The 25,835-nt window shown below is 44.1% G+C and overlaps 1 protein-coding gene across 13 annotated transcripts in view; it reads right to left on the bottom strand.

Annotated features, from left to right (window-relative positions):
• The window catches only part of FGFR1 (fibroblast growth factor receptor 1), a 214,630-nt gene that overhangs the window by 26,036 nt on the left and 162,759 nt on the right, over positions 1 to 25,835 (bottom strand). For 6 of the 13 annotated variants that reach the window (XM_033949742.1, XM_033949743.1, XM_033949744.1 and 3 more), the window contains 5 exons: positions 16,117 to 16,307; positions 10,182 to 10,332; positions 4,000 to 4,205; positions 2,169 to 2,314; positions 1,252 to 1,373 (listed from right to left, as the gene is read on the bottom strand). In XM_033949742.1, coding sequence (XP_033805633.1) covers positions 1,252 to 1,373; positions 2,169 to 2,314; positions 4,000 to 4,205; positions 10,182 to 10,332; positions 16,117 to 16,307 — 816 coding nt within the window. Of the gene's footprint in view, positions 1 to 1,251; positions 1,374 to 2,168; positions 2,315 to 3,999; positions 4,206 to 9,154; positions 9,300 to 10,181; positions 10,333 to 16,116; positions 16,308 to 25,835 lie in introns of all 13 variants that reach the window. The other 7 variants (XM_033949736.1, XM_033949739.1, XM_033949747.1 and 4 more) reach the window with 3 other exon arrangements.

The following is a 25,835-nucleotide window of genomic DNA, read 5'->3' as shown; positions in this document are numbered from 1 at the left end:
TCCAGGAACTCATCCAAACTCTTTATAAACCTAGTTATGCTAGCTGCTTTGACTCTATCTTCTTGCCACAAAATGCACAACTTGGATGGGAAAAAAAATCCTTCCTCTGATTTGCTTTAAATGTGATACCTATAAATTCATAGAATATCCTCTAGTCTTTAGGTGCCATCAAGTCATGCTCAAGTCCTAGCGACTTGATGAATTGCAGATCTAAAAAGTCTTAGTACTGTCTAAAAGGGTAAACTACAGTTCCCTATTTACCCATGAGTGTATCCTGGGCGGGTCACTTGATCCGTCCCATGGCCCACAATAGGTAGATTGTGAGCCCACTGGGACAGAGAGGGAAAAATGCTTCAGTAACTGAATAAATTCCTGTAAACCGTTCTGAGCTCCTCTGGGAGAATGGTATGGAAAACTGAATACATAAATAAATAAGTGTAGAAGGCCTCTATCATAGCTGCTCTTCTCCAAGCTGAAGACCCCTCACTTGTTTACATTTCTTAAAGGAGCCACCCGTAACCTTTCGCTGAACCTTTTTCTAGTTCCGCTAGATCTTTCTAGAGATGGGGGTGATCAAAACTGCTTCCTGTATGCAAAATGCTATTACAACATGGATCAATAGAGACATTATAATTTTATTCAGCATTTCTGTCTAAAGTACTTCCTAACACATATTTTTTAAATTGCTGCCACGTTGAGCTGCGGATGTCAAGGTAGTGACTTCTAATATGGAATCTAACACGATGTACCTTTAGTTAGGAATATTTTTGCTTTATGTTCAGCTCCTGCCCAGGAACTGATTTGCCAATGAAGGCAATGTCTTCATTATTTGTCCTAGCTCTGACGGGATGATTCTAATAAGAGCAGATAGCATAGCTGGTTTTAAGAAAGGTTTGGACAATTTCCTAGAGGAAAAGTCCATAGTCTGTTATTGAGAAAGACATGGGGGAAGCTACTGCTTGCCCTGGATCGGTTGCATGGAATTTTGCTATTCTTTGGAGTTCCGGAATCTTGTTTACTCTTTGAGATTCTGGAATGTTGCTACTCCTTGAGTTTTGGCCAGGTACTTGTGACCTGGATTGGCCACCGTGAGAACGGGCTACTGGGCTTGATGGACCATTGGTCTGACCCAGTAAGGCTATTCTTATGTTCTTATGTAACGGTGCTAAAAGACATTATCAGGTGTGGAGCTAAAATTAGTGAGAAGAAGGATGGTGTGAGAACATTTCAAGATTTCTGCTCTTTACTCACCCTTTAACATCTTCACAGCCACTTTGGTTACTCTGTTAGGCTTATCCTTGTCCAGCCCAATAGCCTCTGCCATGACAACCTGACCAAAGCAACCTTCTCCAAGAGGTTTGCCCAAGATCAGCCTGAAAGAGCATATATGTGCCAAGGGGAAGCACACAATTATTTTACAAACTGAAAATAAAGCTCAAAGCAAAAATGTAAGCATAAAAATTGTCAAAAACCTTCTTTTGCTGCCCATCTGGGAATAGAGAACTAGCCAACAACTGTAGATGGAAAAGAAGTGCTTACAACAAAAGCAGGTGAATTTAAATTATCTGTAACTATTTTATGGGTGTTATTGACAGCAGAAGGTTTTCAATAAAGAACTGAAACAAGCAAATGGTATTCTGAATTACCCTGTCATACATCCTTTACAGGTTTCATAGGTTACATCAAGGGTGTCAAAGTCCCTCCTCAAGGGCCGCAATCCAGTCGGGTTTTCAGGATTTCCCCAATGAATATGCATGAGATCTATTTGCATGCACTGCTTCCATTGTATGCTAACAGATCTCATGCATATTCATTGGGGAAATCCTGAAAACCTGACTGGATTGCGACCCTTGCAGAGGGACTTTGACACCCCTGGTTTGCATGATGATATTTGTCACTGGTGTCCTTTTTTAATGATTGCCATCTTTCAAAAGTCTAGACACAGGGGGTGGGGGAGGAGGAGGAGAAGGGGACAGAGGTATAGGGTTTTTTTTTGTTATGACTGTAATGAGTGGATGCATCAAATATGCATCTACTGTTTGTATTGTTTTAGCTTGCATTCTGGTATATAACTTTTTTTTTTTCAATAAAATTGAGTTTAAAAAAGACTAGACACTATGCCGGACAAGGGTGACCTCTTTCCATTCCCAACTGGAAAAGTCCCTCACCTGTCTCTGGCAAACTCCCATCGGGGATCCTCAGGCAGCTCATATTCCGAGACCCCTGTCAGCATGGGCGTTCCACTGGAGGAGAGACGAGAGGGTCGAACCAGCATTACTCCAGAATTCATTGAGGAGCTGGACTCGGCAGATACCTGGAAGGTACAGCGATGCAATGGAAGAGTGGGGTTACCTTTTGAGACCAGCGTTGGAAAGAACAAATGCTGAAACTTGCAGGGGGAGCACTTTACCATTGTTCTGCTAGGGGCTTAAGAGAATCCTAAATCTCACTGTTCACAGATAAAGAGAATTATCAGATCAAAATTAAAAGCTATTCTTCATGGGAACCACACATTGGAAGTTATTTCCCCCGAAATAAAAACAGAACTACAAATAACAGAATTCGCTGGGACGGGGACTTAAAAAAGCCAGAATACCTCTTTACAACTACAAACAACCTTTCTCTAGTTTTCAGCTATCAAATGAAATTTAACATACTTCATCACTTGGGGATAGCCCAAGCCTGGGGCAGTGTGGACACAATGACATAAATCATTTCAGCTCTATAGCATGCACACATACAAAATTAATATTGCACATATATTAATAGCTGTTTTATAAAGTGCAAGCAAAAACACTTTAGCTAATTATTATTAGGAGTTCCAGGACCCTGAAGAGTGGAATTAGTGTAGCAATATCTTTCAGTGCTTCTTTCACTGAATAATGACTCCCTTATTCATGAAACCTGTTGATTTCACATGAATAAACCTAGATTGAAAAGATCCTACATCTCAGTGGGGGCAGGAGCTCAGCTATTAATTCACTTTTGTCATTACGGTTCTACTCAATCCCATACACTGATTCTGAATCCCCATTAAAGCATTTTCTGGTATTCATTCTTCATCTACATATTTTCTGTTTAAAAAAAAAATAAACTATGATTATTAATTGCAAATTATGAGCGTATTTATAACACATAAGCCCATATTGTCCTTTGCGTTGCAATGCTTCATGTATAAATAGCTTTCAATTAATCTTCTGTACACTAAAATCACACAAAATTCCTCTACCGTTTCTTTTATTTTCCAATATTATGCATGAAACATTCCCTTCATGTTTAAAAATTAAAATGCTTTCCAAATCTCCCTTTGAACTATTCCAGTGTGAATACAAAATCCCAACTAAAAATGTGAGCTGATGAGAGACATCCTTCCATTCAACCTGTCCGAAGACAGTTCTTGGAGCACTCATTGTTCAGAAGCATTCCCCCTTCCCTTGAAGGAATGATAGTGATCTAAAGTTAAGGCAGGTTGTTTTAGTAAAGTATGGACATATGCTCTGGGACACCACCCTTCAAAGCCTCTCTTCAAACTGACTTTGGATTTGGACTTCAAAATTTAATATTTGTCTTTTCCAGTTCCGAGTTTCTCGGCGTGTCATATTCATGTTCACAATTTCCCTGCATAAATGGGGCTCACAAATCTAAATTATACTTGAGGCAATGGAAAGTGTATTGCCCCAAAAAATTATTTCCCAAAGTCAAGTGCCCCAAGAGATCTGCCTAATTTTGCCAAGGGCTTCGCTTGTGGAGCCAGAGGCCCAGCAACTGCCTTGCTTTAGCCTTCTCCCCGCCCTCTTAAAATAGTCTTGTTTCTGGGGAACAGAACCCAGCATTCTTATAAGCTCAGATAACTCATAGGTTCCACCAGTACGCCAATAGACTGGCCAAGCAGTGGATACTTTATTAACCTCCTTCTTGGGTCACCCTTGCCACTCCAATGCTATGGCTCCTCCCCTTACAAAGAACATATGGGTAGTTGCAAACCCCCCATCTACTTTCTGTTACCTGTCTGCGCAAGGGGATGCTCTTGGCCAGCTTGTGTACGGCCAGCTGGCTGTTGAAGTCCGTCTTTTTGGTGGGGTTTCTCATCTTGCAGATGATGACGGTTACCAGCATACAAAAGATAAAGAAGGCGCCCGTACAGTAAATGATGATCTCAAGATACAGCGGTGACGCCATCAGTGCCGGCTTATCATCTTCCATGGCTGAGTCAATGCGAACAAGATATTAGTACCGCAAATCTTTAACATGAATCCAAAAAGGGGCTGCACAGCACAGTCCATTAAAACCTAAGGTTACCAGATTTTCCAGAACTAAAATCCGGACCCATGGGCCTGCCCCCAGGCCCGCCCGAGTCAAGCCCCGTTCCCTCAACCTGTTCACTTGTCGGGAAGGCATCTGTGCATGCACTGGTGTGATGCAATGACATCACACACATGCATGCATGCGTGTGATGTCACCGCGTTGCATCCGAGCATGCACAGATGGAGTCCCGATGTCGCTCCTAGCTTAGTGTGACCATATGGCTCCAGAAAAAAGGGAACGGATTGAGACATCCGGGTTTTACTTCCATTGAAAGCAACCAAGATGTCTCAATCTGTTCTCCTTACTTCCATTGCTTTCAATGGAAGTAAAACCCGGATGTCTCAATCCGTCCCCTTTTTTCTGGAGCCATATGGTCACACTATCCTAGCTGGAAGCTTTTCAAAACCCGGACAAAGTGCTGAGTTTTGAAAAGCTGTCCGGACGCCCGGACAAGTCCTCTAAAAGAAAATCCGGATGTCTGGTAACCCTAATTAAACCCTATGTGCTTACTTTAGTCAGAGAGTTTAGCCTTTACGGAATGATTCCTTTGCCACTTTTGCTCATGACTGACAATTTTTGTTGTTAATTTTGGCCACCAAACACACACAATTGATTTCCATTACAACATTACTGGGATTTAAGAAGAAAACGTGTTAAATCTGCTGCTTTATCGCACGTGTGCCTAGTAATAAAAGCAGGCCTTTGTATTCTTGGCCTGCGGTAACATATTAGTAACATGCAGAGCAGAGAATGCAGACAGCTGAACCATGGGAGTTGAGAAATGGGAATCCCTCCTTTACTCCTGGTGGAATTCTGCACGTACGAGATAGAAGTTCACATAAACAGTGCGGTCTAAGCTGGCACAGGAGGAGGAAGTGACCCGATGTGCAGCAGTTCACTTCCTCCTCTACTGCCCATGCTTGCACTGAATTCTGCACAGCCGTGTGCAGAATTCTATGTATCCAGAGGGGAGTGAGGAATTCTGCGCAAATTCTGTACTCGCAGAATTCCACCAGGAGTATCCTTACAGGAAGACTCTGCAGTTGGAATTAAATGATGGAGCTTGAGATCAATCTATTATCAACATGCAACACAAAAAAAAAAACCTCAATTATTGCAAGCGTTAAAGAGGTCTGAACAATGACCTGATTTGCAGAGAAGTTTTGGGTTGAGTAAGAACTTACTCCCACTCCTTCTAATGAACACTTTCTTTCTGATTTGCATTCCAAGCATGCCCATACCAGTCCCCGACTACTGTACCTGCTCCTTAAGTGGCTACTTGCTTATTCTAACCTAAGGTAAAGTCTGCACTGAAGTATCTATATGAAGGGCAATTCCTTAACCTAGGCATGTAAATGTTTAGAATAATGATGGGTATGGGTAGTCTTAATGTGTAAATGTCAATACCCTGAATCAGCACTGCTCTGCTTATGCCCATTCAACTTTCACAAAATAATTCAAAAGATGAAACAGTACAAAAAAAATACTACTTTTCAAGAGTTTTGCAAAACCTTCTGAAGTGCCTCTCACAACTTTAGCTCCATTAAGAATATGTGCACTTAAATCGTCATCAGATCTGCTTTTAGCCGATAAATATTTCTCTTTACTTCTTACATTTTCTGAATTCAAGTGAACTGTAAACTATAATAAACTTCTTATGTTTCACATATAGTTCGTAAATAACTTAAACTTACCCCCCCCCGGGTTTTAGCGCCGGCAGCACCGGTAACTGCTCCGACGCTCATAGAATTCCTATGAGTGTCAGAGCAGTTACGCCGCTGCCGGCGCTATAACCTACGCTACATGTCAGTAGAGGAGGGAGTTAGTGTCATTCATTTCTTCAGTCGGGAGGGGACTCGTGTTTCGCACTATGGCTATGAAGTGACGAGTCCCCTCTGGAAGTAAAGAGAAATATTTGTCAGCAAAAAGCAGATCTGATGACTAAGCGCACAGATTCCTACGAAGCTAAAGTTGTGAGCTCACGAGAGGCACTTCTGAAGGCCTTACAAAATTCTTGAAAGTAGTATTTTTTGGCGCTGTTTCGTCTTTCGAATTACTTTGTGACAACAGTACAATCATTTCAAGTTGGCTATATGGTAATTGCCATTCAACTTCCACAGTATCTTACTTGCAAGATGGATGTACACAGGAGCAGGATATAGACAAGACTGCCTCTTACTCGTGTAACTTATAGAATACTGGAAGTTGCATGGGTACCTGATGCATGTAGGTGCTCAGACTTACATCAGCACTATGGCCAGCATAAGTGCTGGTACCTGAATATTAGGCGTCAATACCAGTTTCCTTTATAGAATTGGCTTCCTTCAGGCCACCCAGTTATAGAATTGCTCTTAAAATGCTAGGGGAGTAGAATGGTAAAAATGCCGATTGTGGGAAGGGTGAAAGCATTAGATGCTGGGAAGGGGAGCAGCAGAGAGGGCCAGTAATAAGTTGCTGCTCCTTCAAGAGTGCCGCCTGGGGTCACCGCCTCAGTTGGCCTCATTATAGAGCTGCCTCTGGGCGTTTAATAAATAAACTGAGTGCCCTCAGTATGGGTCCCAAAGTGATGGACTGGGTCAGGAACTGGTTGAGTGGAAGGTGACAGTGGTCAATGGAGATAGCTTTGAGGAAAGGGATGTTTCCAGTGGTGTGCCTCAAGGTTCAGTTCTTTGGCCTATTCTTTTTAACATTTTTGTAAACGATATTGCTGAAGGGCTGACTGCTAAGATTTTCCTCTTTGTGAATGATACCAAAATCTGCAAAAGACACTCCTGATGGTGTGGAAAACATGACAAAGGATCTAGCAAAGCTTGAGGAATGGTCCGATATTTGGCAGCTAAGATTTAAGGGTAAGAAATGCAAGGTCATGCATTTGGGCTGCAAAAACCCAAGGGAATGGTACAGTTTAGGGGCAAAGAACTTCTGTGCACAAAAGAGGAGCGGGACTTGGGTGTGATAGTATGGGATGATAAGTTAAAGGGTGAAAAATCACCTGGAACGGATGGTATACATTCCGGGGTACAGAAAGAACTCAAAACATGCAATTGGTAATCTGCTGTAACCTGTCGCTAAAATCATTTGTACTGAGGAAAATAAATAAAAACACTGGGGCCTCACCAACATGGTTCTTGGAAACCATTCTATGCTCTGAATGCCCACTAATTAGCAGAAGTGTCACCAAAGACGGGGGAAAACTGATTTATTCCTTAATCCTTAGGTGCCCCAAATCAAAACTGTACTAGCAAAAACTGCCCATAAAAGAATGGTTCAAGTTCAGGAACTGCCAGCACCCAAAGAACAAGGAAATGCTTGCACTCGAGCCCCACTCAGCAAATGGATGGAAACCAGCCCTTGCTTTTCCATTTCCAAAGTTGCGGTGGATGTTTTTGGTTTCCTTTCTGAGGCAAATCAATAAGTCAGAAAGCATTTATGTCTCTGCAAATGCAAGAAAACATTTCAAAATGTTCTATAGCTGATCATAATTATACTGGGTACATTTATAGTAGAGCATAATAACAAATTAAAATCAAAATGCAAAAATAAAATAGCATTTGAAGACCAATCAACCCCCCCCCTTCTTCCCCTCCCCTCCCAAAAACTCAAAGGCCTTGGAAAAAGCAAGTAGAAGAATTGCAAAGCATACTCTGAAACCCCTGAAAAATAACCCAGTCTTTTTTGGAGGAGGCTGGAAGTCACCACAGCTAGCAAGGGGAGGGACTCACCATGATAATTGTGCAGGTCTGGGCATAAATGAGAAGCCCAAAGCTCTCTCTCTGCTTGGCAATTATCAATTCATGTTAGTATAACATTGATGGCCAAACAACAATGGACGAGCATGGCAACATCAACAGGGCATGTCCCAAGAGCAGGACAATGCCAAAGCAGCAAGTGGGCAAAGAGGATCTCATGCAAACTCTCCGAGAAAACACCAGAATATGAACCCAGTAGAAGAATCTCCAAGACTTTTCCAACCAATACCAGTGTTGAGATTTACATGCTTTGAAACCAACATGGCTCAGAAAAACTGGGCAGCAACTGCTTAACTTCCCTTCCTAGATGCGAGGAGGGATAAAAACCAAAACAAAAAACAGCCTTCACCATCCAGTCCCCCCCCCCCCCCAAGTACTCATAAGGATGAGGATATCTCATGAAACTAACAAGGACCAAGATGGCTATTCCTGAACTACAAATTATGCAATATTTTTTCATTCTAAAATGGAAGATTACAAAACGTTGCTAATTAGTTGTGCGTGTCCCGACGAAAAGGCTGCTGGCATGTACTTCAACTGGATCATGCCGTGAGACCTAACCTCCTTTGCTACATTCTTGCCAAGAACTCACATGCACCCTGGAGCTGTTTATATTTCTATAAAAAGACACTGGTGTTGGTTAAAAAAGAATGGAATGAGTAGGAAAATACAATACTTTTCATGAATCTCATCATATGTATGCACTACCTGGACACATGAGGGAGTTTTGTCTTTTTAAAGCTAAAATATACATCATATAATTTATTGAAATAAAACACAGCTAAATGGGCCGGTCAATTATTCTAGGAAATGGCTCCATAGAGGGTGAATAAATTCATGGTATACTTGGCAAAGAAAACAGTGGAAACAGACAGGCAAGGGTGCAGAGTTGACCATTAAGAAAAACTCTTATCCTATACATTTTTAAAAGAATGATGTGAAAGCTGAAACGTGATATCTCTACCAAGTAATCGATGTGCTTCAAGTACAGCACTGAAAACGGAATGGATATTTATTCATTGACAGTCTCCCTCATGGCCCAAATTCATACTCCATTACATAGAAGTGTCAGAAAGGACAGGTAGAAGAGCCATATGTACCTTCAAGTACGGTCAACCATGCAGAATGATGTGAGTTCCCAATAGAGTTACCCGCAAAGCATGTATACTGCCCTGCATCCTCAAAAGACACATTCCTCAAGTGGAGTACTTCCATTTCTTTGTCTGTAGTGTTAACTCCGGCCGTCTAGAAGAAAACAAAATGGAAGCAAAACGGACAGGCAAACGACATGAAACTTTCTGAGGAACGGAGGGATGATGCACCTCCAGCTAGTCATTTGCAAGACCCTTGGCGAGCAGAGAGAAAAGAGACCACTGCAGGACACCTGTTAGACACCTTAGGAGGACCTCGGATGTAGGTTGACCTAAGGAGGAATTTTGTTGAACCCTTCACCAAACTGAATCTCCTGCCCATCGGAACATGCTGGCGGATGGGCAACATGGAAAAATGGAACCCAAAGGATAATGGGCCAGCTTAGATTTCATGAGATGACAACTCACACAGGGCTGGGGATAGGAAGGTACACAAGTGGAGAAGCAAGAACAGAGAAATAAAAAGGAACCTGAAACAAAAACATTGAAAAAAGAGCCGACAGACTCGAGAAAAATCTGTACATGATCCTCAATCAAATCGTAGTCAGTCTGACATACATTCTTCGTAAGGAATGGAAAAAAATATATATTTTTCTTACTGTAGTCCTCAAAGCCTAATCCAGGTACAACAAAAGTATTTACAACACAACTTTGTATTTAGAGAGACTTCATTATCAGAATAGTCTCTCTAAATATAAAACAGAAGACATACAGTCACATCAAATATATATATATATATATTTAAGAGGGAGAGAGAAAGAGTTCAGGAAAACCTCAGAAGACCACAGAAGGAGCAACATGAAAGTCTACTGCTAGCCCATTCCTGAGTATTTTTCCATGGCTTTTTGGTAACCAGAAATATAGCAGAGACAGGGAGAAAACAGAAGTTTCCTGCCGCTAAGGGCAGGTTTTTCTTATTGCCCCACTTTTGCTTGTTTTTCTCTTTTTTTTTTTTTTTGGAGGTTCTTTGGTTTACCTTTTGCCATGGGTCTGCTGACAGTGAGCCACGCAGACTGGTTAGCCTCGCCAATATAATTGGAAACCTTACAAATATACTCCCCGCTCTCAGCCTCTGTCACATTGTACAGGGTCAGCACCTCCGCATCCGAGCTATTAATCCCCGAATGCTAGAACAAACCAATAACAAAGGGAATCACGACACAATGTGGGGGGGGGGCGGGAAAAAAAAATCACTGCAGACAGATATTTCAATCAAAGAAACACATTGCAGGGCAGAGCGGAACATAACAGAGAGCGCACAGGCTACATGAATGAGACAATGTCTCAGCCAAGCCTTTCCCCTTCCTTCTACCAACCCAACCAAGGCACAGTTAATACTACCCTTTGCATTATGCCTCCAAATGGGTTAATTTTTGTACGCATCGTGACAAAAATGCCAGGGTTTGTATGTTGGAGATTCATCTCTCAGATTTGCTGCTAACGCTTCGTCTCATTACTTGCAATGTTCCAAAAAGAGTCTCTTTAAGAAATTCATAAGATGTAATATGCACAGGCAACTTATCAAGATGTGCTTGGAAATTCTTTTTAATCAGGTTGGTGGCACCCAACTTAATCAGGATAATTTCTGTTATTTTTTCATCACATTTTCCTGGTTTCTGATTACATTTATTAGTGCTTGAAGATTTTCTCTTTCTCCACAGATAATACAGAATACACGGATAGTTCTATTAATAGTACAGTTCTTAAGGGTTTTTTCCCCTCCTTTACCACAATGTCATATTTTCTTGCATCAAAACTTTTATTGCTGGGAATAGGAATGTCTCGGGTAAATCACAACTTTTGTTGCTTTCCATAATTGTCTCAGCTGCGATCCCGGTGTTCTGGCACAGTAACATAATACTGTTTATAAAGTTTCCAGTGGGTGAGTTGTGCTATCTTAATCTATCTTTCTGTATATATTTTTTCCTGACATCAGCATGTCAGGTCCAGAGACAAAATGTGGAACTGCTTGCACTTCAGGGTTACAAAAAGCTGTAGTTGTCGGTGAACCATCCTGTCCATAGCCCACTATCTTTTGCTGCAATTACAACTCTCATCTTTAGGTTAAAATTCACCCCTCCGCAACCCATTCATGTGTCATGTTTTGATGTATTTGTACCTTCTGAAGTAGCTTGCTCTATTTCTTCTGCATTTGTGCTTTAGCCAGTTGTTCCTTAATTGTTGGAGAGCTTTCTCACATTTTGCAAATGCTATTGCTTCTTTGCCTATGGCTTGGCCGCCCTGAGTAGGCTCGCTCTTACTATTAGAAGCTAAGCAGGATCAGGCCTGGCAAGTACCTGGATGGGTAGGGTTACCATATGGCTCAAGAAAAAGGAGGACGGATTGAAACATCCAGGTTTTACTTCCATTGCTTTCAATGGAAGTAAAACCCAGATGTCTCCATCTGTTCTCCTTACTTTCATTGCTTTTAGTGCAAGTAAAACCGGGATGACTCAATCTGGGACCTATGGACGGGAGACCTCCTGGGAATACCAGGTGCTGTAGGCTGAGGGGTCCTATGTTGGGCAGCAGCAACACAGTGGAACCACACACTGCAAAGAAGGCAATCACAAACCATTCCTGTACTCTGCCATGAAACATCACAGGGTGGATTCCCAACTGTGCAGGTTGCTATTGTAACCAGACAGACATCGTGCCTGGCCTGGTTCCAGCTAAAGTTCCTCCTAAGACACAAAAGAAAACCCGGAAGGGAATGTACAAGGATTGTTCTAGGGGTGATTTGCAGGTTAACCACCAGGGGGAGCCTGAAATCTCTAGGGACCTGCTGCAAGAACACTATCTAGGTCACCACAGGAGGAGCCCAAGAGCCACAGGCAGGTCTGCTGACTCAGGTAGAGTAGGGCGTGCCCCTGCTGTACATAAGCCAGCACCTGAGTGCAAGCAGGGAGGCAGGCTAGGGAGAAGGTTGAGACCTTTCCTCCCTGAGAGTCTCCTCGGGTCAAGCAGGGACGATACAGCCTCACCCATGGAGGTACAGGAGGCTGGTGAATTGCTGGAGGAAGTTCTTTCTGACACTGAACTTCCAATGGAACTTGACAACCTGCCTGAAGAAGTGAGTCCTACTGAGGAAGCCATGGAAGTTGGTCTTTCCACCAGCTGCAGATCCTAATTTGCAGAAACTGTGAGTGTGTTTTCAGCTTGCTTTGAGAGACTGTTTATTGAAGCTGAACCTTTTTGGAATTTTGCTTTTCTTTTCCTTTGCTGTTTTTGCCTTTTTTGTGAAGCTGATAGTGTCTGATTTGGGAGAGGTTTGCTATTACCTGGGTGGGAATTTTGTAGGCTATATAATAGCTAAAATTAAAGCAAACCTGAGGCACTCTCCTTTGCCTTGCAGTTTAGTGCATGACTGCCAGAGGCTTCATTATAGTGGCTCTGAGATGAGCCAGTACCTTGAACTCTATTTTTGGTGATTAAACTGAATAATCTGTTTGGGAGCAGGCTGTATTAAGCTCTGAGGTGGGCCCAAACCTCAAAGCTGAAGAAATAAGAAGAAAAGCAGTGTTGACTTTTTATTGCACTATTTGTTGCTCTTTTTTTTTGAGTTTGGACTGTTCAAGTTTGTGGTTTATTTACCTGTTTGCTTGGACCTATAATTACCTAACTTTTGGTGCTTTACCAAGGAATAAAAAATGAAGCATTTTTCATTTATCTCCTTTTGAGAGAATTGTGTTTTTTTATTATTGGTGTCGGTTCAGGCCTGCAGGGTGACTCCAGTCCGGGTCACACGCAGGTGTTATTATTTGTGAAACCACTGTGAGGTGCTGTGGAGTCCCGGTCGGACCACAGTGGTGGTCACACTATGAGTCAGTGGCCAACTAAGTAGCATGATCCATCCAATCATTGCTTCTTTCCCTCCAGGTTCTGGTAGGCTCTCACCCATTCCTTCTATCTGTCAGAATGCTTGCCCAAATTTAAGGATGGAGATTACTTCTGGCTCTGTCTTTTCATATTTTAGCACCTGAGTATTTGGATCTGCTGATACGGTTAAGTACTGTATTGCCTGAAGGCCTATGATAATAATTCTTTATGTATAATCTACAGTGCTCCCCCGGTCATTTGCGGCCGGTGATTTTCACGGTCCCAGTTATTCGCGGTATTTTCCCGCGGTTATCCGAGGTATTTGCCCTCTCCTGCCCGCGAATAACCGGGCAGGAGAGGGCAGCCGGAGCGCCGGCGAGTGAAGGAAATCACTCGCGGTATGCTCCGATCGCCTCTTCCTGCACTAAAGTAGGGCCTCGCCAATCAGGAGCTGCATGTCAAAGCAGCTCCTGATTAGTGAGGCCTGACTTTAGTGCAGGAAGAGGCGGTCAGAGCATACAGTGGGTGATTTCCTTCACTCGCCAGCGCTCCGGCTGCCCTCTCCTGTCTCCCCCGCTGAAAACCGTATTTGCGTTTTTTCAAGATTCGCGGGGGTTCCTGGAACAGAACCCCCGTGAATATCAGGGGAGTACTGTATATCTTTAAAAACTCATTCCTCATTCTTATAGTTTTTTCTTACATCCAATTATTAAAGATCTCTGAGGTCAGTCCAGGGTTCCAAAGCTATAGGAGACACCAACTGGATTAATAAGTTCTTTCATATTCTGTTCTATTAAAATACTAGTTTCATTCCTGTTTTTTCATTTTTAAGTACATTCAGTTCTGTAAGACTTTTGTTACCATCCAACATTTTGAAGTAAGAAGGGACTGTGTGATTTAGAAGTAATCTGCATCTGAATGACACTGGAATTGTTATATCAGAAAAAGATATATTATTTATTTGTGAATTCAATATCTTTTGCATTAAATATAGTCTATTATGATTCTTTGATTATTAGTTTTAATGTTTAGAAATATGTTTTAACATTTTATATTATTCTTTATTTAGTCAACAATAATGTATTATTATATATGTGAAAAGTTGTTTGATATTATTATATATGTAATATGGATGGTTGATATACCATTGCACATTGTTTTTCAAACTCCTGATGCAGGCTTTATGCCGAAACACAGGCCATGTCGGATCCCATCAATTAAAGTCATCTTTGTCCCTATTCTTTAGGCTGTTAGCGCTGTTGTGTTCATTTGTATAATTTTGATGCGTGCTTTTTCTGTTGTCTCCTCTTTGTTGGGTAGTCATTCTGCTTCTCTATAAGATCCTAAAGTAAGCTCAACTGTGGGAATCCCAAAGGTGCTCTCTCATACTTTTTGTTCACATGACTTATCCATGTCCTCTCCTTGAACAGCTGTAAACCAGATCTTAATGTTGAAGAAAACCACCCTTCTACACTACCCAACACCTGATTCAAGAATGAAAAGCACTGATGAGATCAATCAATGAGTTTATAGGAAAAAATATGCTGCAATATCACACATTGACTGTAACCATGCAGAAATAAAATATTCTTGTTACTAGAACCATGGAATAGCTGTATGGTGAAATCCTACTTCAGCCCAGCTATCAATTAAGAGACACCATGCAACTACACTCACCTTGACTGAAACTTTTCAGAGCAGCTCCATAACATATTATTAAAGGATCCAGAAATATATAGTTCTGGTCCAGGTAAATAAGATTCATTGTTCATGCACTAACCAAGACGAAGTATATTTCAAAAGACATTCACATTAGCAAATATACCCTCTCCTTTACTAACACGTAGCGCGGGTTTTAGTGCTAAAGCCTGCGCTATGCATTAGTAAAGGAGGAGGTTAGCTATTTATTTTGGTAAAAGGACTACTTGAAAATTGCCCACTTTGTGTGTGGATGAAAAGACATACTTTGTTCTACAAAATGTACACTTTTACTTGCATTCAGTGGAGCACTCCTGTGAACAGGGACTTGAAAATACAAAAAATGTTCATCATTTCAAAGGATGCATGTTTTGGTAAAAGTGTGCACATAAAAAGGGGCGATTCTTTGAAGTAGGCGCCAATTATGCAGCATGTGTACACACGTGCACTAAACTATGGGGGCTGATTCTCCACACAGCATTCCAATTATAGGCGGTGGCAGACATCACCAACTAATCGGGACGTATGTTTTTGGGAAAAAAATCCATCCCGCGAAAGACGCCTACAATATAGGCATTCGACTCGTGCCTATGAAGGCGTAGAGGCACGCCTCCTGATACCCAAGTCTGCCGTGGGCATGGTTTCCACCGCAAGTGGCCTTGGGCATCCGTAAACGTACTTATGCGTCTCTGTAGGCGTGAGATAGAGGCCTTAAATGTAGTCTTGTAAAATGCTGGCCTACATTTAAGGCGTTTGTTGGGGGGGGGGGGGAAAAAGACGTGATTCACTATAGGATGCTGATGCGTGATTGACACACGATCAGCAGCTGCTTCCTAGGCAGCCGCCGAGATCGGCGTCCTTTAGAGAATTGAGACCTATGCGCTTATCTCCAATAGTGCGTAGTCTGGAGATGGGTGTGCACATAGGCAGAGTCTGTGTGGAGTGCACCCAAGGCTAAAAGTTATGTGCATAACTTATAGAGAGAGGCCAGCTCAATGGCCTAAGCATGCACATGTATATCTACACTGTTATGCTGCGATTCTATAACAAAAGGTAAGTGCCTACCTTCCATTACAGGATATGCACCCAGGATACTCTCTGGATGCCTATATATAGGCATACAGTTTTAGAATTCCCCCCCCCCCAAATGCTGATGCAAGTTTCTGCATGCACTTTTTCCTTAAACACATTTTTAAGAGGTGGACATATGTGCATTTACTTTCAACTGTGATGCAAAGAAAAGCACAAATAAACATAACAGTGGACTTCCGACAACGTGGGAAATTTACAAATTGCCCTTTTATTGCTGCATCTTTCAGGCTCAAGACAAGTAGTCCATCTGGAAGAGAATCAGTAAGAGCAGCACATGTCATAAACTGAAGCCAAACACTTACCTTCAGAATCTGAACGTACGGTGAGCCATTAGGCCCAATCTTGCTGCCATTCACCTCTATGTGCTTAAGCCACTGGACATGGGGCTGTGGATCACTATACACCTTACAGACAAAGTCCACATTGCTGCCCACAAGGACTGTTTTGTTAGCTGGAAGCCCAGCTTGGAGAATGGGTCTATGAGGGGATCGTTCTGAAATAAACAAAAACCAAAACAAAACGCAGATAAGATGCTGTGGTATATCTTCAGTCACATAATTTAATCCTTTATAATCAGGTCAGCAGAGACGTAATGCTTTTTATTTTTACTTTTGATACAAAACTGTCAACAAGAACCATCTACCATAAAAGTTTTTTTAATCAGGATTAACTGCATTACATATCTAGACACTTGAAAGTAGTGGGAACAGGACAGATGTTTCAAGAGCAGCTGGCTGATTTAGATGCTGGTTAAAGGAGCCAACACTTCCCTCCCTGAATTAGTATACACTGAACTACCATGTATAACTGGAACAAGCGTTTCTCTAGATAGCTGTAAAAATGTTTCCTCACTTATTGGCTACATTTCGCCATGGCAAATTGACTGGATATTATATTTTCAGACTACTAAAAAAAGGTGGATCTGGGGGCTTGCCTAGTTAAAAAGAGATAACTTTGTTTAGTTAACTTTAGATTAGAGGTTTGCACGGGAACGGGGATCGCGGGAATCCCCCCTAACCCATGGGACTCCCATGGGAACCTCCCCTCTGGCCCACGGGACTCCCACGGGGACCCCCCCCCCCCCCTCTGGCCAACGGGACTCCCACGGGGATGGAAGGCTTTGGAAGCAGGGTTCGTCCATATAATATAATGGACACGTCAGCCTTAGTAAAAGAGGGGGGTTTATAAGTTAGTTACCTGAACAGAAAACAAAAAGTGTTCCATCAAAGAGATTCCACAAGGAAAACAGCAGCGCAAACACAAAAGAAACTGTGGAATTGATGATCCTGTCAGAAGAAATTGCTGCTTTTTATGGAGACGGGCGGGGATGGAGGTAATTCCTTGTGGGGACGGAGAAGATCCTGACAGGGACGGGTGGGGACGGAGAGGATCCTGGCGGGGACGGGTGGGATTTCTGTCCCCGCACAACTCTTTACTTTAGATCACATATTCAACCCTACACAGATTCAGGCAGAGTTTTCAATCAAGGCCATATGAACCTAAGTACAGCCATGTTAAGCCAGTTCAAGGTCCATCGAGCCCAGCGTCCCATCTCAGACAGTTGCCAGTCTAGATCAAAAGGAGTGGGCAGTTGTGGATATATGTGCTTCGGGAGCTGGAGAAAGTTATAGGATTATCTATAGACTGGTCTTATAAGACGTTGCTGTTGGGTGTCACAAGTCCCCTGGTGGAAGCGGGTGTTGGCGAGCCTGGAAGGCGCTTTCTTTTAGTGGCCTTGGGAATCACAAAGAAACTAATTCTTCGCTACTGGATTGGCACCACGCGGCCCACGGTCCAACAGTGGCGGGCCAATATGTCTTTAATGGCTGGTTGGGAGCGACAGCATCGCCGGGGTGTTGCGAGCTGGAAATCTAGGACCTATTTGGATTATTGGAGTTCTTTTTAGTGCTGGTTAGAGATCATGGGTGCTGGGAGTGGGGGGGGGGGGGGGTTGGAGGGGGTGGGTTCCACTTAAAATTGGATCTGCATGGGAGCTGATACGTTGTGGATTTGTCTATGTTTATTTCCTTTTTACCTGTACCTTTGACTTTTGTACATGATGTTTTTATTGGATGGTTGCGTTTTGTATTTTCTTGTATGCATTGATCCTTTAATAAACACATTTTCAAAAAAAAATAAAAAATAAAAAGGAGTGGGCAGATCCCAAAAGGTTATTTTTGATTTCTCACAGCTGATTTGCAGAGATGAGCAATGGCTCGCCAAAATCTGCCTGGCTAATAATTTTTTTATGGATTTCTCCTCTAGGACCTTGTCCATATCTCTTTTGAATCCCACTTTGACCACATCCTCTGACCACAGATTCTGCAGCATTTCCATTCACATAGTGAGTGCTCTTCAGTGACTGGCCACTAAGAGGAGACTTCGTGGAAGCTCCAATTAGATTATTTGTTGGGTCAGCCTTAAGGCATTACGATTCACCTTTGGGTAATTTTATATTTGCCCTTCTATGAGTATATGCAACAAGTTACCTATTGGTTAGAGAGAGGCATGGCCCAGCGGTCAGAGAACTGAATTAAGAACCAAACAAACCAGGATCCAAATTCTGCTTCTCCCACTGTCACTTTTGGTATTTCGAGCAAGTCACTTTACCCTCCACTGCTTCAGGTACACACTTATTTATTCATTCATTCAATTGTCTATACAGTTCTCCCAGGGGAGCTCAGAACTGTTTACATTAATTTATTCAGGTACTCAAGCATTTTTCCCTTAAGAGTCCTTTTACTGAGCTGCGTTAGGTACTAATGTATGCCTAATGCAGCTATGAACAGAGCTGCCCAATGTCAAGTGTCTTGAAGTAAGTTCAAAATGCGCAACACCAACCACTAATCAAATTTTTCAGTTTTTTTTCTGAAGGAGGGTTAGGGGCAAAAAGTAGGTGTTCTGGCACAACCATTTACTGGCACAACCCATTTACCCCCAAATTCTATAAAGTACAGCTAAAGTTAGGCATCTACATTGGCGCACCTAGCCAATATAGGTGCCAAACTTAATTGAGTAATAGGCTACATCGACACCGATAATCGGCACTCAACACCTCTTAATTAGCACTAATTGGAGTTAATTGAAAGTTAGGAGCCTAGTGCAAAGCAGTGGCGTACCTAGCATATGTGAAACCCGGGGCCCATCATTTTTTGACACCCCCCCATCTATATGAAAAATGATTTTTAGTAACAATCCACATATCGCACAACAAGAGTGTACCTAGGAAAAGGCAGCATCTTAAACACTGCAGTGAGCACTAGAACACCAACACATACATTGTAAAACTAAACAAGCCAGATCCCGCACAGTCTATTGATCCTGTAGTCAATGCCAACTGAAAACTATGTCCTTTTCATACACACAGAACAGAGATACACCCTCACCCAATATAAAATAATCACAAACTAAAAATAGAAATATGTAGACAAAAGTTAAACTGAACCGCCAAGAAACCAGACTCTGCATACAATGCAATGCCACAACACCACAAAAACAGTGACACATGTCCCCTAATACTGTGTAAAATATAAAGACAGTAGATGTAAATTTGAAAAAACTGATACATAACAACCACCACTTTACAAATTAACAAATAAAAATAAAACAAATAATGAGAAATAAAAAAATACCATTTTATTGGACTAATTCATTTTTCAATTAGCTTTCAGAGGCCAAATCGTTCTTCAGAACAGTACAGTATACTGCTGTTATGGTATCCTGCCCTGACCTGAGGAAAGGGGTTTAGTAAAAAAAAAATTGCCTTATTTCCATTTCCTATTTATAAACTTTTATCAATACAGTTACAATACTACTTGATTCTAAGTAAAGCAACAAAAAATCTTTCTACTTTTTGTCGTTTCTGCTTTAATCATCTTCTCTTTGCTCTCTTCTTTCTATACAGCGTTTGTCCTCTCTCCCTTCCATGCAACATCTGCCCTCTCTTTGCCCCTTCCATCCAGCTTCTGCCCTCTCTCGCTACCCCTTCCATCTACTGTCCACCCCCTTTCTCTTCTATATGGTATCTTCCCTCTTTCTATGTCCCTTCAATAAACTGTATATCCTGTGTCATTTCTCTCCTTTGCACATGATTCATTTCAGCTTCACCCCCTCTCCATTTTTCTGTCTCCACCCCCTCCCCTATGCTTTTGCATCTCTTTCTTTCTCTTCCTTTCCTTCCTTCCTTCCTACTCCACACGATGGTCTGATATCTCTATCTCCTTCGCTTCCCTCCCCCATGCCATGGCATCTCTTCCTCCCCCTCCATGGTCTGGTATCTCCTTTCCCTCCCTCCCATGGACTTGGCATCTCTGGTTCCTCTCCCTTGTCTTCCTTCTCCCTCCTTCCCTCTCTCCCCAATTGGGTGCTGCAGCAGCAGCATTTCTCCCCCCCCTTGCCTGTGCAGCATTTCTACCCCCCTTCTCTGTGCAGGAGCAGCATTTTTCTCCCCCTTGCCTGTGCAGCATTTCTTCCCCCCCCCTTGCCTGTACAGAAGCAGCATGTCTCACTCTCTTGTCTGTGCAGCATTTCTACGCCCCCTTCCCTGTTCAGCAGCAACATTTCTATGCCCCTCCCTTCCCTGTGCAGCAACAACAGTTCTCTTCCCTGCCCAGCATTTCTGGCCAGCTCCCCTGCTCAAGCCGCGGGCATCTACACCTCACGCGATCTGCGGCTGCGTCGGAAGCCTTCTCTCTGACGTCGTGACATCAGAGTGAACGATTCCGATGCAGCCGCGGATCGCATGATGAGCCGATGCCCGTGGCTTTGAGCAGGGGAGTTGGCCAGAAGCTGAACAACACTTGAGTAACCACCCGCAGACACCCCTGTTTACCGCTGCTGCTGCTGGTTAAAGAAAGCAGCAGCGGCAGAATAGGAAGGTTGGCCGGCTGTGCACCCCCTTGGGGCGTGCACCCGGGGCAGATCTCCCCCCCTTTGGTACACCACTGGTGCAAAGCACATAGTTAAGTGGGCGTAGTTAGGGAGCAAATCATGGGCGTGCTTTTGAGTTGAGCATCTAACTTAGGCGCAGACTTTTAGGCCAAGAAAACCCTAGCATAAATAGGGTGTGCCTAAATGTTAGAGTACTTAGCACACTTGGGCGGTGCTAAGCGTGATTCTATAACAGGCGCTTAATTTTTATAGAATCATGCTTAGTGCCGCACTAGTTGGCGCCAATTTTTTTAGGAGATGTATACAGAATCGAGCCCTAAGTGCACAATAATGTAGATGCGCTAACCGATTAACTCAGGAATACCACACGAATCCTTACCATCTCCAAAACAAGTGGCAGTTAAGTGCTCACCCATGGCTATTAATACAAAAAATAGAAGAAAAAGAATTTTTATAGCTGCAATTAAAATTGACTTAGTGTGTGTGTGTAAAAGACCCACCGCGTGTCCTGTGCGTTGGTGCTGGTGCCCGAAGATAGGCCTCCTCTTCTTGCTGGGCCTTGAGCATCTGCGCATGCTCAAGGCCTGCAAGTTCACGTTCTCTCCGAGATCTCCGAGAATCTCGGAGAGAGCGTGAACTCGCAGGCCTTGAGCATGCGCAGATGCTCATGGCCCAGCAAGAAGAGGAGGCTGATCTTCGGGCACTGGCACCAACGCACAGGACATGCTGGTGCCAGTGCCCAGGCCCAGATGACAGTAAGAAGCGGCAGGGGGGTGCCCGATCACAGCGGGGGGGGGGATCGCAGGGGGAGGGTGCCAGATCACGAGGGGCGCCGCTCGCAAATCGAGGCACGCTCGGTTTCCGAGGTGCCGATTTTGCAAATGTTTTGTTCATCTTGCAAAATACTCGCAAACCGGTGCACTTGTAAACTGAAGTACCACTGTAGTTTTAAGTCTAATAGATGTTGGCATTGTCACCTTGAAGCTGGGACATTGGATCATTTAATATTCTATTGTCCTTTGATAATGGAATTTTGGAGATCTATTTGGGATCAAATTAATAATTTATTAGAAAATCCAGTGGCTTTATCATATGATATTCTACTCAAGGGCACTCAGCGCAAAAAGATGTTTGATAACCTTCTGGCGATGCAAGCAGCAAAACTTAACCACTCCATCTCCAACCTGTTGACGGCAAAGGGAGACTTCAAAACTTTTCGAAAAGAAATCAAAACCCTACTTTTCAAAAAATTTATCCAGATATCTTAACCCAACCCTTCCCCCTCGTCCTAGATAAATTCTCCCCCAAAACCTCCACTTAAATAATCTCTTCCTCCCCAAAACACCAACCAAGTATTCAGATCCCTGAAATGTAATGTAATCTTATTTGTACTCTAACTGTAATCTATTTGTTATATCACACAGTAACGTACAGTCAATTTAATATCCAATTTGCAAGTTGTTCCAGAATTGATCCAGGTACCTCTCCTCCCTTGTAACAAAAAAAAAAACCAAACAAACAAAACCCAAAACTGTTGTAACTTCACTGGAAATGTCCAGTTAGCTCTTTTGTAATCCGCCTTGAACTGCAAGGTATAGGCGGAATAGAAGTCCCTAATGTAATGTAATACTATCTTATTTGGAACATCTATGAGAGCAAAAAGTCAAATTTCAGCAAAAAATAACAAATTTTTGCTTATAATGACAGGGGTTGCCATGTAGCTTATCTTAAAGAATTGGAAAAATTAGGATAGATTAAATTACCGTATTTTCGCGGATATAACGCGCGCGTTATACGCGTTTTTACCTACCGCGCATACCCCTCGCGCGTTATACGCGTGAGCGCGGTATACAAAAGTTTTTCCACATAGTTCCCACCCCGCCCGACGCCCGATTCACCCCCCCCAGCAGGACCGCTCGCACCCCCACCCCGAACGACCGCTCGCACGCGCTCCCACCCGCACCCGCGATCGGAGCAAGAGGGAGCCCAAGCCCTCTTGCCCGGCCGACTCCCCGACAATATCGGGCCAGGAGGGAGCCCAAACCCTCCTGGCCACGGCGACCCCCTACCCCCACTCCGCACTACATTACGGGCAGGAGGGATCCCAGGCCCTCCTGCCCTCGACGCAAACCCCCCTCCCTCCCTCCAACGACCGCCCCCCCCAAGAACCTCCGACCGCTCCCCCAGCCGACCCGCGACCCCCCTGGCCGACCCCCACGACACCCCCACCCCCCTTCCCCGTACCTTTGCTAGTTGGCCGGACAGACGGGAGCCAAACCCGCCTGTCCGGCAGGCAGCCAACGACGGAATGAGGCCGGATTGGCCCATCCGTCCTAAAGCTCCGCCTACTGGTGGGGCCTAAGGCGCGTGGGCCAATCAGAATAGGCCCTGGAGCCTTAGGTCCCACCTGGGGGCGTGGCCTGAGGCACATGGGCCCAACCCGACCATGTGCCTCAGGCCGCGCCCCCAGGTGGGACCTAAGGCTCCAGGGCCTATTCTGATTGGCCCACGCGCCTTAGGCCCCACCAGTAGGCGGAGCTTTGGGACGGATGGGCCAATCCGGCCTCATTCCGTCGTTGGCTGCCTGCCGGACAGGCGGGTTTGGCTCCCGTCTGTCCGGCCAACTAGCAAAGGTACGGGGAAGGGGGGTGGGGGTGTCGTGGGGGTCGGCCAGGGGGGTCGCGGGTCGGCTGGGGGGGCGGTCGGAGGTTCTTGGGGGGGGCGGTCGTTGGAGGGAGGGAGGGGGGTTTGCGTCGAGGGCAGGAGGGCCTGAGATCCCTCCTGCCCGTAATGTAGTGCGGGGTGGGGGTAGGGGGTCGCCGTGGCCAGGAGGGTTTGGGCTCCCTCTTGGCCCGATATTGTCGGGGAGTCGGCCGGGCAAGAGGGCTTGGGCTCCCTCTTGCTCCGATCGCGGGTGCGGGTGGGAGCGCGTGCGAGCGGTCGTTCGGGGTGGGGGTGCGAGCGGTCCTGCTGGGGGGGTGAATCGGGCGTCGGGCGTGGTGGGGGTAGGGGGTCGGCGTGGCCAGGAGGGTTTGGGCTCCCTTCTGGCCCGATATTGTCAGGGAGTCGGCGGTCCTTCGGGGTGGGGGTGCGAGTGGTCCTGCCGGGGGGGGGGGGCAGGGCAGGGCGGGTAAACGGAGAGTCGGGACAGCGCACGGAGAGTCGGGGAGGGCGAAAGGAGAGTCGGGGTGGCCAGAGGAGAGTCGGGGCGGGCGAAAGGAGAGTCGGGGTGGCCAGAGGAGAGTCGGGGCGGGCGAAAGCAGAGTCGGGGTGGCCAGAGGAGAGTCGGGGCGGGCGAAAGGACAGTCGGGCAGCATGCGCGTTATACCAGTGAGCGCGGTATACAAAAGTTTTTATACATAATATTGTGGTTTCTGCGCGCTATACCCGTGTGCGCGTTTTACACGGGTGCGCTTTATATCCGCGAAAATACGGTACTCATTTTGGTGGGAATCCCTATGTTATGTCTTTAAAATGGAAAGGTTTATGGCCATTCACAAAGGATATTATAAAAAAATTTCTGGTTGTTTGGGAACCATTAACTAAATATTGTAGAGACTGATTCATTTTTATTTTATTGATGAATACGTACACATCCTTGGGGGGGGGGGGGTGAGAGGGGTATGTTCTGGTACTGATTGGAAAGTATGGTTAGATTGTTTTTATGATTTCTTGTCCAATTGGATGGGGGAAAATAAGTCTTCTTATTGTCTTTAAAAGTGTAAGGTGCTATAATATTAATTTTTATGTAATTGTACCATTTTTTGTGCACAATTATAGTTTTAAAATGAATAAAGAAGTTAAAAAAAAAAAAAAAAAAAGCTGAGTAAAGCCAAAATCCAAATCTAGGAAGGTTATGTGTCCTTGCCCTAAAGAATCTATAATGAAACTAGGGGGTCCTTTTATCAAGCTGCGGTAGGGGTTTAACGCGCGTAATACTGCGCGTTATACCACCTGCCACGCTAGCCACTAACGCCTGCATTGAGCAGGCGTTAGTTTTTGAGACGGCCGTGGGGGTTAGCGCGTGATGAAATGTCCGACGCACTAACCCCGCTAGCGTGGTTTGATAAAAGGACCCTTAGGTATCTAAGGCAATGGGAGATTAAGTGACTTTACCTAATGTCACTAGAAAAATTAAAAAAAAAATTTTGTTTCCTAGTTTTCATCCCAATATCCTAACCACTAAGCTACCCACTCACCCAGTATGTCAACCTCCCATGCAATGAAAGGCTACAAACATTCCAATTCACCACAGAAGGAACCCAGTTCATTAATAGCTGGCAAATTCCTCCATTCGGAAGTGGATAGGAAAGACCGCAATGAATGAAACATGACTTGTTTTGGACATATCAAATACATCTGAGATCGCCCGCTTATTCAACTAACTTCTTGTTTGCAGGGCAGCTATCCCAAACTGTGGGCTAGTAGTTCCTGGAACTTGGCTATTGCAATGTTTATGGTGGCAAAGCCTCACAACGACAGCATCAACTCGGCCAAATAACTGACAAATGTTTCCATAAGAAACAAACTTTTCCCTGCTTGGGTAGTTCTGTGGTTCTACATATCCTTGCCAGCTTCTCCCACAAAGGCTGGATTCATGAGGCCTGTAAAATGTCAGCTGAATGTAAGTCAAACGCACATGGCAAGGGCCCTAGCCCTCGTTCAAGGAACTCCACAAGGGCAATCAACATTCCACATGCATTATGGTGTGCCCAAGCTCAGTTTTCAGAGCCCTTCTCTGAACTAGGTTTTCAGGTGATCCACAACTGAATGTTCACAAGCTTTATTTGCACACGCTTAGATTAAGACCCAGTTTAGTCTGCGCAAATGGGTTATTCTGGAAACCAAATCCCAAGACATATGGCACCAGTTCCTTACCAGGTTAGGAGCAAATCAAAATGACTTTTTACCATAAAATATATTACATATGGTGACGGGCTAATTGGGGTAAGGGGCTCTTCTCATCTACCTTACATTCTGGCATTCTTTCACCTGTAATTCCATCATTTGCATCTCAGGACAGTACATCAAGTATTAATTTCAAAATCGTCTCAGGAAGCATTTCAATGCAGCTGACAACTAGAATTGGCAAACTTGAAATGTGTTACAAAACAAACACCAGGAAGACCAC

The sequence above is a fragment of the Geotrypetes seraphini genome, chromosome 6, assembly GCF_902459505.1.
Source record: "Geotrypetes seraphini chromosome 6, aGeoSer1.1, whole genome shotgun sequence".
In the NCBI taxonomy this organism is placed as follows: domain Eukaryota; kingdom Metazoa; phylum Chordata; class Amphibia; order Gymnophiona; family Dermophiidae; genus Geotrypetes; species Geotrypetes seraphini.
The sequence above is the reverse complement of the archived record's forward strand: the minus strand, read 5'-3'. Positions and strand labels throughout refer to the sequence as shown.